General features: G+C 39.6%; 2 protein-coding genes across 4 annotated transcripts in view; one reads left to right on the top strand and one right to left on the bottom strand.

The window, feature by feature from the left end:
* serinc5 (serine incorporator 5) overlaps positions 1-9,376 on the top strand; it is a 58,565-nt gene extending 49,189 nt beyond the window's left edge. For 2 of the 3 annotated variants that reach the window (XM_061986482.1, XM_061986483.1), the window contains exon 12: positions 2,007-4,605. In XM_061986482.1, the coding sequence (XP_061842466.1) occupies positions 2,007-2,151 (145 nt within the window). In that variant the 3' untranslated portion in view covers positions 2,152-4,605. Of the gene's footprint in view, positions 1-2,006; positions 4,606-7,639 lie in introns of those variants that run through there. The other variant, XR_009817872.1, reaches the window with a different exon arrangement.
* Positions 9,377-16,367: 6,991 nt separating this feature from the next.
* thbs4a (thrombospondin 4a) overlaps positions 16,368-21,762 on the bottom strand; it is a 46,136-nt gene continuing 40,741 nt past the window's right edge. Inside the window, exons 20-23 of the mRNA XM_061986489.2 lie at positions 17,289-17,485; positions 17,053-17,225; positions 16,848-16,987; positions 16,368-16,767 (exon numbers count right to left, since the gene is read on the bottom strand). Coding sequence (XP_061842473.1) covers positions 16,718-16,767; positions 16,848-16,987; positions 17,053-17,225; positions 17,289-17,485 — 560 coding nt within the window. The 3' untranslated portion in view covers positions 16,368-16,717. The remainder of the gene's footprint in view (positions 16,768-16,847; positions 16,988-17,052; positions 17,226-17,288; positions 17,486-21,762) is intronic.

Consider the following 21,762-nt stretch of genomic DNA (forward strand, 5'->3'; position numbering starts at 1 on the left):
TTGTAACACGTGGCTTGGCATTGTCGTGCTGAAATAAGCAGGGGCGTCCATGATAACGTTGCTTGGATGGCAACATATGTTGCTCCAAAACCTGTATGTACCTTTCAGCATTAATGGCGCCTTCACAGATGTGTAAGTTACCCATGCCTTGGGCACTAATACACCCCCATACCATCACAGATGCTGGCTTCTGAACTTTGCACCTATAACAATCCAGATGGTTCTTTTCCTCTTTGTTCCGGAGGACACAACGTCCACAGTTTCCAAAAACAATTTGAAATGTGGACTCGTCAGACCACAGAGCACTTTTCCACTTTGCATCAGTCCATCTTAGATGAGCTCGCGCCCAGCGAAGCCAGTGGCATTTCTGGGTGTTGTTGATGAATGGCTTTCGCTTGCATAGTAGAGTTTTAACTTGCACTTACAGATGTAGCGACCAACTGTAGCTACTGACAGTGGTTTTCTGAAGTGTTCCTGAGCCCATGTGGTGATATTCTTTACACACTGATGTTGCTTTTTGATGCAGTACCGCCTGAGGGATCAAAGGTCATGGGCATTCAATGTTGGTTTTCAGCCTTGCTGCTTACGTGCAGTGATTTCTCCAGATTCTCTGAAACTTTTGATGATATTACGGCCCGTAGATGGTGAAATCCCTAAATTTCTTGCAATAGCTCGTTGAGAAATGTTGTTCTTAAACTGTTGGACAATTTGCTCACGCATTTGTCCACAAAGTGGTGACCCTCGCCCCGTCCTTGTTTATGAATGACCGAGTATTTCATGGAAGCTGCATTTATACCCAATCATGGCACCCACCTGTTCCCAATTAGCCTGTTTACCTGTGGGATGTTCCAAATAAGTGTTTGATGAGCATTCCTCAACTTTCTCACTCTTTTTTGCCGCTTGTGCCAGCTTTTTTGAAACATTCCAAATGAGCTAATATTTGCAAAAAATAACAAAGTTTACCAGTTTAAACGTTAAGTATCTTGTCTTTGCAGTCTATTCAATTGAATATAGGTTGAAAAGGATTTGCAAGTCATTGTATTCTGTTTTTAATTACGATTTACGCAACGTGCCAACTTCACTGGTTTTGGGTTTTGTAAATTGGAGCTAATAATAGTTTTTATTTTATTAGTTGTTGTGCACTCGCCACTTTATTTTGTTAATATGTACTATCCAATGTCACAAATGTAATACATCATTTGATTTACAACAATAATAGCAAATTGTAAATTTAATAAGATATTCTTTATAGAAATTGTGTTTACTTTAGTTACCTTCAAAATCAGGTCAAAAAATCGCTCTTGGAAATTGAGCTAGCAAAACTAGAACAATGCTTTAAAAAGGCCAAAAACACACAAAATAGCCAACAGCACTGCTGTGCTGACTGAATGAGCGATCAGCCCGCCCACAATGGCTGAATGAAACCTTCGTACAGACGTACACTGAGACAATCTTCCTACACAAAGCATATTTTTTTAATTAGGACTTCAAACAAGGGCAGCACGGTGGAACAGGGGTTAGTGCATGTGCCTCACAATACGAAGGTCCTGAGTAGTCCTGGGTTCAATCCCGGGCTCGGGATCTTTCTGTGTGGAGTTTTTATGTTCTCCCCGTGACTGCGTGGGTTCCCTCCGGGTACTCTGGCTTCCTCCCACCTCTAAAGACATGCACCTGGGGATAGGTTGATTGGCAACACTAAATTGGCCCTAGTGTGTGAATGTTGTCTGTCTATCTGTGTTGGCCCTGCGATGAGGTGGCGACTTGTCCAGGGTGTACCCCGCCTTCCGCCCGAATGCAGCTGAGATAGGCTCCAGCACCCCCCGTGACCCCAAAAGGGACAAGCGGTAGAAAATGGATGGATGGATGGACTTCAAAAAGTTTGCACAATTAAGCATTAGTAATGTGAGGTTCCACTGTAACAGTTAAAAAAAGGATGCCTTGTTTCATTCAATACTTTGTTGTCATCTTCCGTCTCTCGTCACTCACTTCCTGAACCATTTTTCCAGCTTTGATGACCACAAGATTGAGAAGCTCTTGGACGGAAGCGTGTCCGTTTTCTGGATCAAGATCTCCTCCTCCTGGGTGTGTCTGGTCTTCTACATGATCACTCTCATCGCTCCCATCATCTGCCCCAAGCGCTTTGAGGCCTAGGACTACCACCACAAGTCAGGTGACTTCCTGTGTTGGGCGTCAGGCCAACAGTAGCTTTGAGGGTGAGCCAAGGGACCAGCACTCTTTCTTTCATTCTTTCTATTTTTCTTTCTTCCTTTTTGAACCACCGTTCACAACTACACTCAGCTTTGGAAACAGAGGAACAATCGTTGCCTTTGAATACACTATATTACACTTCATAGGTGACTGTTACAATGACAATACCTTGTAGGTATTTTTTTTTTTTTTTTTTTTTTACAATAACAGTCTCCTGAAATGTTGTATTGCTCTCATGTGGATCGTGTTACAGAGTGTGAGCTTTACCTTCACTATTTCCTAATATAAAGTAAAAAAAATGTTCAGTATTATACTTTTAGACCACAGTGCATCTGTAAAGTATTCACAGCGCTTCTCTTTTTCCACGTTTTGTTATGTTACAGCTTTATTTCAAAATAGAATAAATTCAAAATTCTACACACAATATCCCACAGTGACAATGTGAAAAGTTTATTTTATTTTATTTTTTTATTTTGCAAATGTATTTCACTGGAAAAACTCACAATCTCAATACATCTAAACAAGCCTAATACAAGTCACAATCCCCTGAACAGTATTTTTTTCAGTGAGACATGAGAACTTGTTTTTTGGCAATAGATCTTCTTAGGAAAGAAATACTACTTTTGAGCGTCACAAGTTTTCAATCAATCAATCAATGAAAAATCTATCAAGAGTGACCTCACCAAGTGGGCAGCAAAACAAAGTTACATACTGTAAATACACGTTACAACAACAAAAACAGCAGCAGTCTCACACCACAGTTAAAAATATAAATGTTTGTTAGAAGACACAAAACCTCACAATATTATAGGTAATAATAAATTGTAATTGCTCATATCAAGATCACTTTTAAATTTTTAAAGCTTGAATATAATGTTTTAATTCAAGAAATCTTACAAAGACAGTTTTGACTTTGGCAGATTCTTTTGCAAAAATAACTTGTTCTAATATTTTGTACTCGTTTTAGGAGGAGCAGTTTTTTCCATTGAATCTAAAAAAATTTAAAACTAAGAAATCACATGTACATAAGTATTTACAGTTATTGTTTAATACTTTGTTAATGCACATTTGGCAGCAATTGCAGCCTCAAGTCTTTTTTAATCTGATCCCACAAGCTTGGCACGCCTATCTTTACACTGCAAAAAGTCAGTGTTCAAAAACAAGAAAAAATAATACAAAAATGAGGGGTATTTTATTTGAAATAAGCAAAATTGTCTGCGAATAGAACAAGATAATTTGGCTTGTAGACTTTCCAAAACAAGTCAAATTAGCTAACCTCAATGAACCCAAACATACCTTTAAATAAGTATATTCTCACTAATAACAAGTGCACTTTTCTTGGTAGAAAAAAAAAAGAGACCTTTTTGCTCAATATGTTGAAAAATATTCTTAAATTAGGTAAATGCTAGTGCCATTATCTTGATATAATGATATGCGCTCAGCATAACATTTCTTGAAACCAGCAAACTTATACTAAAAACTATTTTATTGTTTTTAATGGAAAGGCAACAAGGCAATCGCTTGTTGTCTAAAAATGCATTTTTCCATCGATAACATGACATCATCGCGCCAAGTGCGTGCTCTTTCAGTCAATTAGTGCGCATATATACAGCCCAACCTTCGGCCAACATTTTTTTAATTTTGAGGAATTTATCTGAATGTGCATGAACTATTTCTGTTCAAAATAGTTTGAAATGTCACATGTTAAATGTTTAAATATTATCAGTTTGCTAGACTCTGCCAACTGTACTACTATATGAGTACGTATCTTCTATTGTTTCATTGAAAATAAAACAGCAAAGTCCATTTGGCTGTCATCAGTTTTAATTATGAGACACAATTGTGTCAAAGTCATGATTTTTTTTTACATGCTTGAAATAAGAAATTATTACTTGAAATAAGTAGTTTTATGGTTGTTGATGACACAGCTTTGCTACAGTTGATATTCTAGTTTCAAGCATTTTTTACTCAATATAGGTCATAAAATCTCAGCAACAAGCTGTAATATCTTACTGAGATCATTTAGCACCAAAACTCTTAAAACAAGTAAAACGCTCTAACATAAAATCTGCTTAGTGAGAAGAATTATCTTATCAGACAGAAAATAAGCAAATATCACCCTATTTGAGATATTTTATCTTACTTAGATTTCAGTTTTTGCAGTGTGGGCAGTTTCGCCCATTCCTAGGGATGATGTTTGAAACCGGTTCTCCCGATTGTTCGATAAGAAAAGAACAGATTTCATAGATTTGAATCCCTTTTTGAGAACCGGTTATCGAAGCCACTATACCGCATTTTCGCGACCATAGGGCTCACCGTATTAAAAAGGCGCGTGTCAGTTACGGGTGCTATTTCTGTATTTAACGCATAAATACGGTGCAGCGTATTTTTGGTCGCAAACATACGCTAACTTAAAACATACGCTAACTTAAAACATACTCGAGCACGCATGGACGCTGTTTTAAAAAGGCAGCAGGAGCAAAGCTGAGTTGGGTTGTACTTTATTGAAGTATTTATCAATGTACTCACATTATTTTTTTGATCAATCCTCATCCACAAATCCATCAAAGTCCTCATCTTCTGTGTCCGAAGTGAACAATGAATAATTTCCCTTGTGGATCTAATGTCTAAGTCTAACAGCTGGGCAAGTTCTCCATCAAACACGCCAGATTCCCTCTCCTCATTTTCAAAGTCAGTCTCGTTGTCCATTAGCATGGCAAGCTAGCACAACAGTAAAAGCCGACTTCTCTTGCCCCGTTGTGCGTATGGATTCGCTACCGTGCTGGTCTCCTTCTTCTCCACAGTGTGCTTCACCGGGATGTCGAAAGTGAGCGGCACCTTGTCCATGTTGGTTATGTGTTTGTCAGCAATTTTTTTATTTGCAACACACATAGCAGCACTATATGCTCACTGGGGACGTGTCTTTAGCATCCTCTCTCACCTGAAACCTTCACCCTATAACGGCCACATGCTGTCCTCAGTCACGTCTGCTTTTCCTCCATATAAACAGCGTGCCGGCCCAGTCATATAATATTTATGGCTTTTGGAACTCAGTGCACACACAACAACCTATCTGGATTCGATAAGAGATTCGATAAGGAATCGGTTCGATAAGAGGATTCGATAATGGGCTCGAACTCTATAATTTCTCAACGAACATCATCCCTACCCATTCCTCTTTGCAGCACCTCTCAAACTCCATCGTGTTGGATGGGAAGCGTTGGTTTTAATCCAGGATGTCTCTGTACATTTCTGCATTCATCTTTCCCTCTATCCTGACTAGTCTCCCAGTTCCTGCCGCTGAAAAACATCCCCATTTAATACATCTGCAATATATATATATATTATATATATATATATATATATATATATTGCTTATATATATATTTTTTAAACTCTTCACATTGTCATTATGAGGTATTGTCTATAGAATTTAGTGGACAAAAATGAATTTATTCCATTTTGGAATAAAGCTGTGATGTGGAAAAAGTGAAGCGCTGTGAATACTTTCCAGATGCACTGTAATTGTAGCAAAGCAAAGGGACACTTCTCTTAGTGTGAGGGTTTTTTTTGTGTCTTTTACCCGAATCCATTTCTGAGGGTGTGTGTGCAAAATCATATTTTAGAAACTCATCTCTCAGGCTTACTTGTGTGTGTTTTGTTACTCGGTGAACCCTTTTTCTAGATGTTTTTTATGCAAGAAAATGAGCTCTTTTTTGTTTTTGAAGCTTCTACTTGGATGTTTCAGGTCGTGTCAATCTCAGTGCTCCCTTTTGAGCAAAAATCTTTTTAGGTAGAAAACATATGTTTTATACAACCACTCGTCACTGTTTCCTGAGGCGGTGCTCCTCTGAATCAATCTGCCTTATGTAACAGAAACACTCGTTCCCACTCTTAAGAAACGCGCGCAGCTGTTTGCCAAAGGTAGACATTTGAAAACTCTACTACATGGGAAAGCTTTTAACCTGCAGAAGTTGCTGTGTTTGCATGCACATTAAATCACTAAAATCAGCTTGTTTGTGTTTTCATAGCTCAAAATCTTCATATACAGTGTATATATATATATAAATATATATATGTGTGCGTATGTATATATGTATCAGTGGTGGGCCGTCAGGTACAGCAAGGCCTTCTCTGCTGGCCTAACATAACTAGAAATCATGATCATGATTAAAGATACAAGTATTTTTTTATTTACTTTCCCTAAATATCTAAAAGTATTCATATTCTCTTCATGTCCTCTTATGATGACAGTACTACATACGATATGTTTTAATTGCTGTTGCGGGTTTATTGATTTTTAAAGGCGCCAAAAATTAACCCGTTGTGTACAATGGCCAGTAGTGCGTGAATGTGTTCCTGTGTAGTATTTCTCCAGCAATGGTCATGTGGTGACATAAATGATGGTATTTTTAGAGGTCATTATTGAAGTCTGACATCACTGAAGGCCTAAATGGAAAATGCACGGCCCGCCACTTATATGTATATATATATATATATATATATATATATATATATATATATATATATATATACACACATACCTGTACATACACACATATATATATATATATATATATATATATATATATATAAATATATGTGTATGTACAGGTATGTGTGTGTATGTATATATATATATATATATATATATATATATATATATACTGTGTATATATATATATATGTGTGTATATATATGTGTATGTGTATATATATATGTATATATGTTTATATATATGTATATATATATATATGTATGTGTGTGTGTGTGTGTGTATATATATATATATATATATATATATATGTATATATATATATATGTATGTATACATATATACATATGCATATATGTATGTATATACGTACAGTATATGTATATATGTGTGTATATAAATATATTTAATATATGTATACATATACGTATGTGTATGTATGCATGTATATGTATACATGCATACATATATATGCATATACTGTATGTATGTATATGTGTATATATACATAAGTGTGTATGTATATATGTGTGTATATATAGTATATATGTATATGTGTATATATACATATATATGTATGTATATATGTGTATATATACATATATAGTATATATGTATACATACATACGTATGCATATATGTATACATATATACATGCATACATACATACATATGCATATATGTACAATATATATATATATAAATATATATATATATATATATATATATTTGTGTATATATTTATAAATGTTAATCAACACTGGATGTTGAGTACTAACACAAGTACAGTGAATAGTTTGTCACACAGCACCAATAAACCCTGTTGTTCTCCTTGAAAAAGTCTTGTTTTTTGTAATTTACTGTATATGTACATTTTTGCTTACATTGTATTTGTGAAATATATCATTAAAAGTGTCATTTTTCACCCTTCACAGGATCTTCAAGTTTTTGATGAAAAGCTGTTGTCTCTTATTAGCTACAATCCTTCAGCGTTAAGGTCCAGAGCAGCATCCATTTTAAATCAGGACTCCCCGAGGACATCATGTAAAAGTCAATGTTGCATAATATACACCGATTAATTCCAACTGCTTCTTTTGAATACACATCTACCACAAAGTGTCTCAAAAAGCCTCTCCTCTCATTAAATGGAGACGGTGTGGCGCGGTTGGGAGAGTGGAACCAGCAACCTGAGGGTTCCTGGTTCTATCTCCACCTTCTACCAACCTCATCATGTCCGTTGTGTCCTTGAGCAAGACACTTCACCCTTGCTCCTGATGGGTCGTGGTTAGGGCCTTGCATGGCAGCTCCCGCCATCAGTGTGTGAATGGGTGAATGTGGAAATAGTGTCAAAGCACTTTGAGTACCTTGACGGTGGAAAAGCGCTATACGAATATAACCCATTTACCATTCCTCTCATTAGGACTGTCAAAGTTAAAGCACGTATAATCATGTGTAAACGCAGATTAATCTTACAATTTATTTGGACTGCCTTTGGATGGTGAAAATGTTGTTTCAAAATACACCCACATGGTACTGGAAGTAACATTGTTACCAAGTTGTGAGCAATTAAATGACATGCATTGGAGCAAAATATAAAAAAAATATTTCTGTATGATATTCTGACAACAAAATTGCATTCTTGTCCAAATATTGAGGTCTTTTTTTCCATTAATCTGAGGTTAAAATAAATTATGCAACCAAGTGAACTTCCAAATCTGATTTTTTTTTCAAGAACCTTTGACAGCACCAAGTGTATTACACTCGTACCTCCACTTACGAACTCAATTTGTTCTGTGACGAGCTCTGAACTTAAAAACACTTGTATCTCAAAACCTATTCCATTCAATCTGTACTTGGAAATTCAACATGTAACATGCTTTTAAAAAAACTTTTAGAGAAGAAATATTATTTTGAAACAAAACAAAAGAATGTACCACTAATAACTACAGTAGCTTTATGAAGTAATGTACTGCATTTACCTTAGGGAGCGACTTTTACGGTATCTCCTTCCAGCTGCGCCTCTGTCAAACACACCACCAGCAGCTTTTCGATATTTTCATTGATAAATGTCCATCGTTTTGATATTATTTTAAAATTATCGGCTAATTCTGCTTGGGTATAGTGCATGTGCATGTTGTGCTCGATCATGTTTTTAATTAAAACTAAGTTATGTCTAAGACCAGATGTTTTGGGCGGACCTTACTGGGTTGACCGTGACATTTGCTACGCCAACTAAAGGTGGGGATTTTTGCTTGCAACTTAAATAATAATAAGCTCTTATCTCTTACGTTGAGGCACCCTACTTTGTTGTAGGCAATGACCTTTAACAATGTTTCTATGTTATGGCGGGAATGCTTGTAACTCAAATTTTTAAAGAGAGACAGCTCTTATCTCAAAACACTCTTAAGTCGGGGAACTAGTAGGTTGACGGGAGCCTTGATATTCAAGTATGAATATTTTGGTATCCATCCCTTACTTGTAGAAATGTATCGAAAGCACATGAGATGTTGGATTGTGTTATATCTTCATAAAGAATGCACTGCACAGGAATTGTTTTTAGTTGTTGTTTACTCCACGTCTTGTAGCACAGTGGTCCCCAACCTTTTTGTAGCTGCAGACCGGTCAACGCTTGTTGGGTATGGTATTTTTTTTTTTTTTGTCATAAAGAAAGACAATCATGTGTGCTTACGGACTGTATCCCTGCAGATTGTATTAATCTATATTGATATATAATGTATAGATTGTGTTTTTTATGTTGATTTAATAAAAATTAAAAATAAATAACATTTTTTCATTTTTTTTTATTTATTTATTTTTATTTCTTTTGCGGTCCGGTACCAATCGGTCCGCGGCCCGGTGGTTGGGGACCAATGTTGTAGTACACACACACACCAGACTTGGTACACTCTTCTTCTAATGCCAAGTGACGGAGACAGGAGCCAACCTAAAGACGAGTGTGCCCTCTATTGGCCTATCTCTTATAAGTGTAATTATCTCTCAAGGGAGCCAACATAAATATAGACATACATAAGTTGGTTAATAAAATATTATCGACGATACCACATATTGTTTAAAGAATAATAAGTAATCAGACTTTTATTACATCTTCATTTACAATGTAAATGTGAGTCGGTCGCCAGCCAGGCATTAAAAAAACACACCTAAAAATGAGCGATAATCAATCTTCACCAAGACGTCACTTGATTGACATTCACGGCACCCGAGATGACGCTGGCTGCTGCCAGATCATTATTAACAAAGAATTACCGAGGAGGGCGAGAAACACTTTTTATTTCAACAGACTCTCGCGCCAAAACTCCAATGACCGACCACACAGTTCCTGCCTTCACAATAAAAGCGCATCCTGCCTGCGCTAACGAAATAAGAGTCTCAGAGAGCTAGCGCGCACAAGCTAGCAAGCTACGGAGTTTGCCGCCAATGTACTTCTTGTAAAGTGTATAAAAAGGAGCATGGAAGCTGGACAAATAAGATGCCAAAAAGCAACCACTTTCATGTGGTGTTGGACAGAAAGGAGGACTTTTTTTTCTCCTCCATTTGAAAATGTGGACGTTATCATCACTACTGCCTGATTCCAATCAATGCAAGTCATCAGAATCAGGTAATACACCAACTTATATTCTCGTCTTCATGAAAGAAAGGAATCTAAATGTGTTAAACATGCTTGTATTATCATTAAACACCTTTAACTTGTTAACACAAACCTCTCTTTCATAAATAAAGAAATATAAATTGTATATATGAATGAGGTAGATCCCCTCGACTTGGTCAATTGAAAAGTAGCTCGCCTGCAGAAAAAGTGTGGGCACCCCTGGTTTAGAGCAGTGTTTTTCAACCACTGCACACAAAGAAGGATAGCAATCAATCAATCAATCAATCTTTATTTATATAGCCCTAAATCACAAGTGTCTCAAAGGGCTGCACAAGCCACAACGACATCCTCGGTACAGAGCCCACATAAGGGCAAGGAAAAACTCACCCCAGTGGGACGTCGATGTGAATGACTATGAGAAACCTTGGAGAGGACCGCATATGTGGGTAACCCCCCCCCCCCCCCCTCTAGGGGAGACCGAAAGCAATGGATGTCGAGTGGGTCTGACATAATATTGTGAGAGTCCAGTCCATAGTGGATCCAACATAATAGTAAGAGTCCAGTCCATAGTGGGGCCAGCAGGACACCATCCCGAGCGGAGACGGGTCAGCAGCGCAGAGATGTTCCCAGCCGATGCACAGGCGAGCGGTCCACCCCGGGTCCCGACTCTGGACAGCCAGCACTTCATCCATGGCCACCGGACCTGTGCCCCCCCCCCCCCCCCCCCCCCCCCTCAAGGAAAAGGGGAGCAGAGGAGAAAAGAAAAGAAACGGCAGATCAACTGGTCTAACAGGGGGGCTATTAAAGGCTAGAGTATACAAATGAGTTTTAAGATGGGACTTAAATGCTTCTACTGAGGTAGCATCTCTAATTGTTACCGGGAGGGCATTCCATAGTGCTGGAGCCCGAATAGAAAACGCTCTATAGCCCGCAGACTTTTTTTTGGGCTCTGGGAATCACTAATAAGCCGGAGTTCTTTGAACGCAAATTTCTTGCCGGGACATATGGTACAATGCAATCGACAAGATAGGACGGAGCTAGACCGTGTAGTATTTTATACGTAAGTAGTAAAACCTTAAAGTCACATCTTAAGTGCACAGGAAGCCAGTGCAGGTGAGCCAGTATAGGCGTAATATGATCAAACTTTCTTGTTCTTGTCAAAAGTCTAGCAGCCGCATTTTGTACCAATTGTAATCTTTTAATGCTAGACATAGGGAGCCCCGAAAATAATACGTTACAGTAGTCGAGACGAGACGTAACGAACGCATGAATAATGATCTCAGCGTCGCTAGTGGATAAAATAGAACGAATTTTAGCGATATTGCGGAGATGAAAGAAGGCCGTTTTAGTAACACTCTTAATGTGTGACTCAAAGGAGAGAGTTGGGTCGAAAATAATACCCAGATTCTTTACTGATTCGCCTTGTGTAATTGTTTGGTTGTAAAATGTTAAGGTGGTATTATTAAATAAATGTCGGTGTCTAGCAGGACCGATAATCAGCATTTCCGTTTTCTTGGCGTTGAGTTGCAAGAAGTTAGCGGACATCCATTGTTTAATTTCATTAAGACACGCCTCCAGCTGACTACAATCCGGCGTGTTGGTCAGCTTTAGGGGCATGTAGAGTTGGGTGTCATCAGCATAACAATGAAAGCTAACACCGTATTTGCGTATGATGTCGCCTAGCGGCAACATGTAAATACTAAAGAGTGCAGGGCCAAGAACCAAACCCTGAGGAACTCCGCACGTTACCTTAACATAGTCCGAGGTCACATTATTATGGGAGACGCATTGCATCCTGTCAGTAAGATAAGAGTTAAACCACGACAAAGCTAAGTCTGACATACCAATACGTGTTTTGATACGCTCTAATAAAATATTATGATCGACGGTATCGAAAGCAGCGCTAAGATCAAGAAGCAGCAACATAGATGACGCATCAGAATCCATCGTTAGCAGTAGATCATTAGTCATTTTTGCGAGGGCTGTCTCCGTAGAGTGATTTGCCCTGAAACCGGATTGAAAAGGTTCACAGAGATTGTTAGACACTAAGTGTTCATTTAGCTGCTGTGCGAAAAAAATTTCGAGGATTTTCGAAATAAAGGGAAGGTGGGACACCGGTCGGTAGTTTACCATGAGGTCAGGATCGAGGTTAGGTCTTTTGAGCAGAGGATGAATAACCGCTTTCTTGAATGCTAGGGGAACAGTGCCAGAGGAAAGTGATACGTTTATAATATTTAGCACTGATGGACCTAATAATACAAAAAGCTCCTTGATAAGTTTCCCAGGAAGTGGGTCAAGTAAACATGTTGTTTGTTTTATCCCACTTACACGCTGTAATAGTTCCTCTAATGTTATTTCATCAAAAAGAGAGAGACTATTTTGTATTGCAGTATCCGTCGTAGATACAGTTGTATCTGTGTTCATAGAACCCAGTTGTAGCTGGGATGCGTTGTCTTTAATCTCCTTTCTAATGAGTTCAATTTTCTTATTAAAGAAATTCATAAAGTCATCTGCCGAGTGGGTGGAGCTATTGGGAGGAGTCCCTTGTTGGGTTAGCGATGCTACTGTACTAAACAAAAATTTAGGGTCGTTTTTGTTGAGGCGGATGAGATTTGAGTAATATTTAGCTTTAGCTAAGGTAAGCATGCGTTTATACGATATTAAACTATCACTCCATGCTTGATGGAAAACCTCAAGCTTGGTCGCGCGCCATTTGCGTTCCAACTTTCTACATGATAATTTATGAGCTCTGGTTTCTTCTGTAAACCATGGGGTGCGCCTTTTAGGGGCCCTTTTTTGTTTTAGCGGTGCTATACTATCAATGGTTTTGCGCAGGGCATTGTCAAAGTTGTTAGTGAGGTTATCAATAGAGCCGACATAATTTGGGAATGGTGCCATTACCGAAGGCAGTAGGTCAGCAAGAGTCATCGTTGTGGCAGCATTAATGTTGCGGCTGCTATAGCAGTTATTATTATTATTAGTTTGTTGACAATGAGTCAGAACTTCGAATTTTATAAGGTAATGATCGGACATTACTTTAGTATACGGGAGTACCATAACTTTGGAGGTGGTGACACCCCTGACCAGCACTAGATCTATCGTATTGCCGTTGCGATGCGTAGGTTCATTTATTATTTGTGTAAGACCACAGCTATCAATTATAGTCTGAACAACTTAAATATTCTTGATTGCTAAAACAAAGCAGGTGTGGGGAATAGCGCTCAGGAAAGAAATCAAACTGCTACAGGAACATACCAACAAAACAGGAAAGCCAACAAAAGACAAGAACTAAACAACTTGCACTGAGCCTAGTCTATAAAATCCGCTACACCTCTCTGATACCGAAGTACATGTCAAACTACTTCCTTAACGACCGCTATAACCACAACACCAGGGGGAGCTCCACTAACCACGTTAAACCCAGATTCCGGACTAACAAAGGTCTTAACTCATTCTCTTTCTATGCCACATCAATATGGAATGCACTCCCAACAGGTTTAAAAGAAAGGGCATCTCTAGTTATTATTATTATTATTATTATCCTCCTTCAAAACGGCACTAAAAGAACACCTCCAGGCAACTTCAACCCTAAACTAACACCCTCCCTTCCACATAATACCTCTTCGGATTATGAATAATCAAATGTAAACAATCAAAGGTAGACACTTTTTCTTATACTTTCTGATCTCTCTCTCTATGTCCACTACTTGCTGTACATATCCTACCAAGTCAGTCCTACACTGTTTCAAAATCAATTTCTCTGATGATGCGATTGTTGATGCTGATTGTTGATGATTAAAGTGTTGATCCCAACCAATCCAATATCTCACACCCCGGATTGTAAATAATGTAAATGTAAATAATTCAATGTATATACTCTGATGATTATCTTGTGTGATGACTGTATTATGATGTTAGTATATATTTGATAGTATATATCAGTATCATGTATCAATTTAAGTGGACCCCGACTTAAACAAGTTGAAAAACTTATTCGGGTGTTACCATTTAGTGGTCAATTGTACGGAATATGTACTTCACTGTGCAATCTACTAATAAAAGTTTCAATCAATCAAAAAAAAGCCGTGAGATACAGCCTGGTGTGCCGTGGGATAATGTCATTTCACCTATTTGGGTTAAAAATATTTTTTGCACACAAGTAATTCTAATCCGCAAATAATGTGCCGTTGTTGAGTCTGTGCTGTCTCGAGCTTGGCAGAGTAACCGTGTAATACTCTTCCATATCAGTAAGCGGCAGCAGGTAGCTAATTGCTTTGTCGTGATCACAATAAGCAGACGACAGCGGGAGGCATTGTGCAGGTAAAAAGGTATCTAATGCTTAAACCAAAAATAAACAGAAGGTGAGTGCCGCTAAGAAAAGGCGATAAAGCTTAGGGAAGGCTACGCAGAACGAAACTAAAACTGAACTGGCTACAAAGTAAACAAAAACAGAATGCTGGACGACAGCAAAGACTTACAGCGTGTGGAGCGGAGAAGGCGTCCACAAAGTACATCCGAACATGACATGACAATCAACAATGTCCACACAAAGAAGGATAGCAACAACTTAAATATTCTTGATTGCTAAAACAAAGCAGGTGTGGGGAATAGCGCTCAGGAAAGAAATCAAACTGCTACAGGAAAATACCAACAAAACAGGAAAAGCCAACAAAAGACAAGAACTAAAACACTACACACAGGAAAACGCAAAAAAAAACTCTAAATAAGTCTCGGCGTGATGTGACAGGTCGTGACAGTACTTTGAGACAAGAGCTCAGTAACGTGCGGTGAGGTTTATGGCTGGTGAGGCACTGACTTCATCACAGTCAGATTTACAAACATATGAACCCTAAAGAGTATCTTATTCACCATTTGATTGGCAGCAGTTAACGGGTTATGTTTAAAAGCTCATACCAGCATTCTTCCCTTCTTGGCACTCAGCATCAAGGGTTGGAATTGGGGGTAAATCACCAAAAATTATTATCGGGCGCGGCGGCGCTGCTGCCCACTGCTCCCCTCACCTCCCAGGGGGTGATCAAGGGGATGGGTCGAATGCAGAGGACAAATTTCACCACACCTAGTGTGTGTGTGACAATCATTGGTACTTTAACTTAACTTTAACTTTACACATACAAACTGTAGCACACAAAAAAGCACATTTAATAAAAAAAATGTTATTATGGTCTTACCTTTACTTATAGGTGCGGGAACAGTGGTGTTCGTGTTGGAGGAGTTGTGAATGAATGAAATATGAAATACGTGCTGCAGTCTGCAGGTGTACCTAATGTTGTGTCCCTGCAGTCGTTCACGGCTCCTCCGGCGCGAGCATTGTTGTTTTGCACTTTTTGGCTTCTTGTTAAGTGACTTTTTTTGGGTGGATTCAGTCTTGCACGTGGAGGGTTTGGGTGTGGCCTTTGGTTGGTGTGGCGCTCCTGTGGGGGGGTGCATTCTGCGGCGGAGGTGCATTAACCGGCACCAGGAGGCGGGATAACTGCGAGCCTCACACAGTGCGTCTTCGCAGCAGTTTTATGATTGCTTAGCACAAGAAATACGTTACACACATACAGTTGTTGACAAAATACACCGTACATTATATACCTCAGCTAACTAAACTATGGAAATGTATAATATAATTCATATAGCAATACGGTCTCACTGCACAGCAGGCCAGCAGTTAGCTGAATCCGCAATCCATGTTGAAGCACAACTGAGTGACGTGCCTCAACTGGCTGCTGATCACCGCACCGTCTCTTCTCAGTATTTGAACGGCAAATCTGAAAATTCAGCGATTTTGAATAAAAATAATCTAAAACTGGTGAAGTTAAATGGAAAATAACTTTATAGTATAATCACTGAATACATATAACAATTTAATTAGGCGGGGCCTCACCTGCCTCCAGTGACCGCACGTCACTGCAAGAGCTATAGTGATGCATGCTTAGTTATGGTTTGAATTCATATCCAACACTTGCGAGAACAACTTTTTACTGTCAATATTCATTGTTAATGTTTTCCGCTGGTCGTGTGCCTCTGCATTTTTTTAATGGAAAAAAATGTGCCTTGGCTTAAAAAAGGTTAAAAAACACTGATTTAGACCATACAGTGCATCCGTAAAGTATTCACAACGCTTCACTTTTTCCACATTTTGTTATGTTACAGCTTTATTTTTAAAATGAGAGAAATTCATTTTCGTCCTCAAAATTCTACACACAATACCCCACAGTGACAATGTGAAAAGTTTTTTTTTTATTTGTGGGCACCCCTGGTTTACGTCATATAATGCTCCAATGTTACACAGCTGCTGTGTTCAAATGTATAAACATTCTCAGGACTTGCTGATACACACTTTATTTGCCTGGTAAATGATGCCCCAAGGGGGCCTTTTTAGGAATGATGTCAGCCTTTATTTGGCGTTTTGGGCCGTGAACAGCTGGTAGTCATCAGGAATGGTATCTGTGGGGTTGGAAGAGAGTATAAACACTACAGGATATTGGTACAGTACTTCCTGTGCGACTATTAGGATCGATACTCGCCATTGCATCTGTACTTCAGATTGGACCAGATGATATTTTCCTGCGAGAAGCAGAAGACACCCAGCCTGCCCCCCCTCATGCTGGTGTCGATGATCACGGCCGTGTCCGCCACCAGGTCCGATCCCTCAAAGAAGCGAGCCCTGTTAAGAAAACAGAAAATGGTTGTTTTGTGGCGGCGTGGAAGTGTGCATGTGTGCTTCAATACCTGATGTATCCCACTTGAGGTCTGTGCTGGAGAAACCAGCGGTAGGACACCTTGTCTTTCCAGCCCACATTCCTGGGGTCTTTCCAAAGGAGACGGACTTGCTCCGGAGTGTCTCCGGTGTGCCACAGGGAGTTCCTCAGATACTCGCCGGGTCCGGTTTTGGACTTGACCGCCTGACGGGGAGAGTCACGCCAAATAAGAGACAGAATAGACCAAGACAGGAAGAACCTGCGTACCTTCATCTGGATTCCTGGCTCAGCGACAGCTCGGAATGGCGCGGCCTGCCAGTAGGTCTGCTCCGTCTGTTTCCACATGACCACGTAGAAGGAAGACGAGTCTTGGTAACCGAAGATGAAGCCGGCGTAGTCGTCGTCCGTCACAGTGTTGACATGGAACGTTCCCTCAAAGTCCACGCCGCTGAATGCTGTGTAGCCTACAGAGGAGAACTATTATTTACAAAGTGTGTCACCAAGTATGAAATGTTTGGGGCCTTCATTACTCCCCCTCCCAAAAATCATGGATTTTTTTGTTTATGCACCGTAACAAATACGTTTAATTTTCCTAAATTATATACATATGATAATTTTCATATGTATATATGTGTATACTGTATTTTCCAAACTATAAGGCGCACGTAAGGTGCCCTAAATGTCTTAAAGGGGAACATTATCACAATTTCAGAAGGGTTAAAACGATTAAAAATCAGTTTCCAGTGACTTATTTTATTTTTCGAAGTTTTTTTCAAAATTTTACCCATCACGCAATATCCCTAAAAAAAGCTTCAAAGTGCCTGATTTTAACCATCGTTATATACACCCGTCCATTTTCCTGTGACGTCACACAGTGATGCCAATACAAACAAACATGGCGGAAAGAACAGCAAGGTATAGCGACATTAGCTCGGATTCAGACTCTGATTTCAGCGGCTTAAGTGATTCAACAGATTACGCATGTATTGAAACGGATGGTTGTAGTGTGGAGGCAGGTAGCGAAAACGAAATTGAAGAAGAAACTGAAGCTATTGAGCCATATCGGTTTGAACCGTATGCAAGCGAAACCGACGAAAATGACACGACAGCCAGCGACACGGGAGAAAGCGAGGACGAATTCGGCGATCGCCTTCTAACCAACGATTGGTATGTGTTTGTTTGGCATTAAAGGAAACTAACAACTATAAACTAGGTTTACAGCATATGAAATACATTTGGCAACAACATGCACTTTGAGAGTGCAGACAGCCCAGTTTTCATCAATTAATATATTCTGTAGACATACCCTCATCCGCTCTCTTTTCCTGAAAGCTGATCCGTCCAGTCCAGTTGGAAATGCATCTGCTTTGAGTGTCGCAGGATATCCACACATTCTTGCCATCTCTGTCGTAGCATAGCTTTCGTCGGTAAAGTGTGCGGAACAAACGTCCAATTTCTTGCCACTTTCGCATCTTTGGGCCACTGGTGCAACTTGAATCCGTCCCTGTTCGTGTTGTTCCACCCTCCGACAACACACCGACGAGGCATGATGTCTCCAAGGTGCGGAAAACAGTCGAAAAAACGGAAAATAACAGAGCTGATTTGACTCGGTGTTTGTAATGTGTTTGAGAAAATGGCGGATTGCTTCCCGATGTGACGTCACGTTGTGACGTCATCGCTCCAAGAGCGAATAATAGAAAGGCGTTTAATTCGCCAAAATTCACCCATTTAGAGTTCGGAAATCGGTTAAAAAATATATGGTCTTTTTTCTGCAACATCAAGGTATATATTGACGCTTACATAGGTCTGGTGATAATGTTCCCCTTTAAACTTCAATGAAAAGAAGACAGAAGTAATAGTGTTTGGACCTAGTGGTACCTGTGAGCTCCCCCCTGTTGATTTTGGCCCCTTGGCTTTGCACGTTAAGCCCATGGTCACCAACATGGGCTTTCGTATTGACAGTGATTTTAAATTGGACCGTCAGATTGGCACAGTGGTGAAAGCCAGCTTTTTTTATTTACGTCAGCTGGCCAAGGTTAAAAACCTTCTTTCTAGGCAACAGTTTGAGACAGTAATCCATGCCTTTATCACATCTCGGCTGGATTACTGTAACTCTTTGTATTTTGGGAATTAGTCAGTCCTCCCTCTCACGTCTGCAGCTGGTCCAAAATGCAGCTGCCCGACTTTTAACTAACACAAGAAAAAGAGAGCATATTACTCCTGTTTTAGCCTTCCTCCACTGGCTGCCTGCGTCTTTTAGAGTCCATTTTAAAATTATCTTACTCGTTTTTAAATCCTTACGTGGTCTTGCCCCACCTTACCTCTCTGAGATGCTCCACCTCTATGCCCCTACCCAGTCCCTCTGGTCAACTGATCAGCTGATCCTGGAGGTACCCAAATCAAAGCGCAAGCTCAGAGGGGACAGAGCCTTCTCTGTTGCGGGTCCCAAACTCTGGAACTATAACCCTCTCCATGTGAGACAGGCCCCTTCTTTGGCTATTTTTAAGACCCTTCTTAAAACCCATTTTTATTTTCTGGCTTTTAACCCAGCATGAGACTTTAAACTGTTTTTAACTGTTTTTAACTTTTTAACTGCTTTTTATCTAACAAATTGATTTCAGGGTAATTTATATTTGCTTTTTCAATGTGTATTTTACTTCTGTTTTAAAGGGGAACATTATCACCAGATCTATGTAAGCGTCAATATATACCTTGATGTTGCAGAAAAAAGACCATATATATTTTTAACCGATTTCCGAACTCTAAATGGGTGAATTTTGGCGAATTAAACGCCTTTCTATTATTCGCTCTCGGAGCGATGACCTTGTGACGTCACATCGGGAAGCAATCCGCCATTTTCTCAAACACCGAGTCAAATCAGCTCTGTTATTTTCCGTTTTTTCGACTGTTTTCCGTACCTTGGAGACATCATGCCTCGTCGGTGTGTTGTCGGAGGGTGTAACAACACGAACAGGGACGGATTCAAGTTGCACCAGTGGCCCAAAGATGCGAAAGTGGCAAGAAATTGGACGTTTGTTCCGCACACTTTACCGACGAAAGCTATGCTACGACAGAGATGGCAAGAATGTGTGGATATCCTGCGACACTCAAAGCAGATGCATTTCCAACAATAAAGTCAAAGAAATCTGCCGCCAGACCCCCATTGAATCTGCCGGAGTGTGTGAGCAATTCAGGGACAAAGGACCTCGGTAGCACGGCAAGCAATGGCGGCAGTTTGTTCCCGCAGACGAGCGAGCTAAACCCCTGGATGTCTTGGCTCACACCGTCCCTTATGCCACCGAAGATGATCAAGAGAAGAATATCGACCCTAGCTTCCCTGGCCTGCTGACATCAACTCCAAAACTGGACAGATCAGCTTTCAGGAAAAGAGAGCGGATGAGGGTATGTCTACAGAATATATTAATTGATGAAAATTGGGATGTCTGCACTCTCAAAGTGCATGTTGTTGCCAAATGTATTTCATATGCTGTAAACCTAGTTCATAGTTGTTAGTTTCCTTTAATGCCAAACAAACACATACCAATCGTTGGTTAGAAGGCGATCGCCGAATTCATCCTCGCTTTCTCCCGTGTCGCTGGCTGTCGTGTCGTTTTCGTCGGTTTCGCTTGCATACGGTTCAAACCGATATGGCTCAATAGCTTCAGTTTCTTCTTCAATTTCGTTTTCGCTACCTGCCTCCACACTACAACCATCCGTTTCAATACATGCGTGATCTGTTGAATCGCTTAAGTCGCTGAAATCCGAGTCTGAATCTGAGCTAATGTCGCTATAGCTTGCTGTTCTATGCACCATGTTTGTTTGTGTTGGCATCACTATGTGACGTCACAGGAAAATGGACGGGTATATATATATCGATGGTTAAAATCAGGCACTTTGAAGCTTTTTTAGGGATATTGCGTGATGGGTAAAATTTTGAAAAAAACTTCGAAAAATAAAATAAGCCACTGGGAACTGATTTTTAATGGTTTTAACCCTTCTGAAATTGTGTTAATGTTTCCCTTTAAATGTTATTTTTTAGTCTGTCCTTTGCCTCTATTTCTTTGTGGTGTACAGCCCTTTGTTCTTCAACTGTGCTTGTTTTGAAAGGGCTTTATAAATAAAGTTGGTATGGTATGGTAAAATCCCTTTTTTTTAATCTCAATACTCGACAGTGCGCCTTATAACCCCGTGCGCCTAAAGTACGGAATAATTCTGGTTGAGCTTACCCACCTCGAAGCTATTTTATTTGGTACATGGTGTAATGATAAGTGTGATCAGTCAAACATAAGAGATAAGTGTAGACTGCACTATGATGGGTCTCAAGTAAACAACACCAACATTTGACATGTTCCATTGAAAATATAGAACATTACACACGGCGCTCAAAAATCGATCAAAATGTTTTAGTACGACTTTGATAAGCTATGAAGCCGCACCGCTTGATATGCTTCAACATACGAGTATTATTATGGTGTGTGTATAAGGTAAGACATATTTGGCATTTTGTTTCGCAATATTATGAAAAAGCAACTTTTCTTACCTTCTGGTATCTGCTGATCTGTATTTGAGATCTGCAAAAATCATGAAAAATTGTACGCGCCGACGCCGTAGTTGATAAGATTCTTCTTTTTCTCTACCTTCTTGTTATAGGACATTCATCCTCCGCTGTTGCCAATACTAATATAAAGTAGTGTAAAGTTCTTACTTATATCTGTCAGTAAACTCGCCATGAAAGCGCTAA

The sequence above is a fragment of the Nerophis lumbriciformis genome, linkage group LG12 (genome assembly GCF_033978685.3).
Source record: "Nerophis lumbriciformis linkage group LG12, RoL_Nlum_v2.1, whole genome shotgun sequence".
NCBI classification, from domain to species: domain Eukaryota; kingdom Metazoa; phylum Chordata; class Actinopteri; order Syngnathiformes; family Syngnathidae; genus Nerophis; species Nerophis lumbriciformis.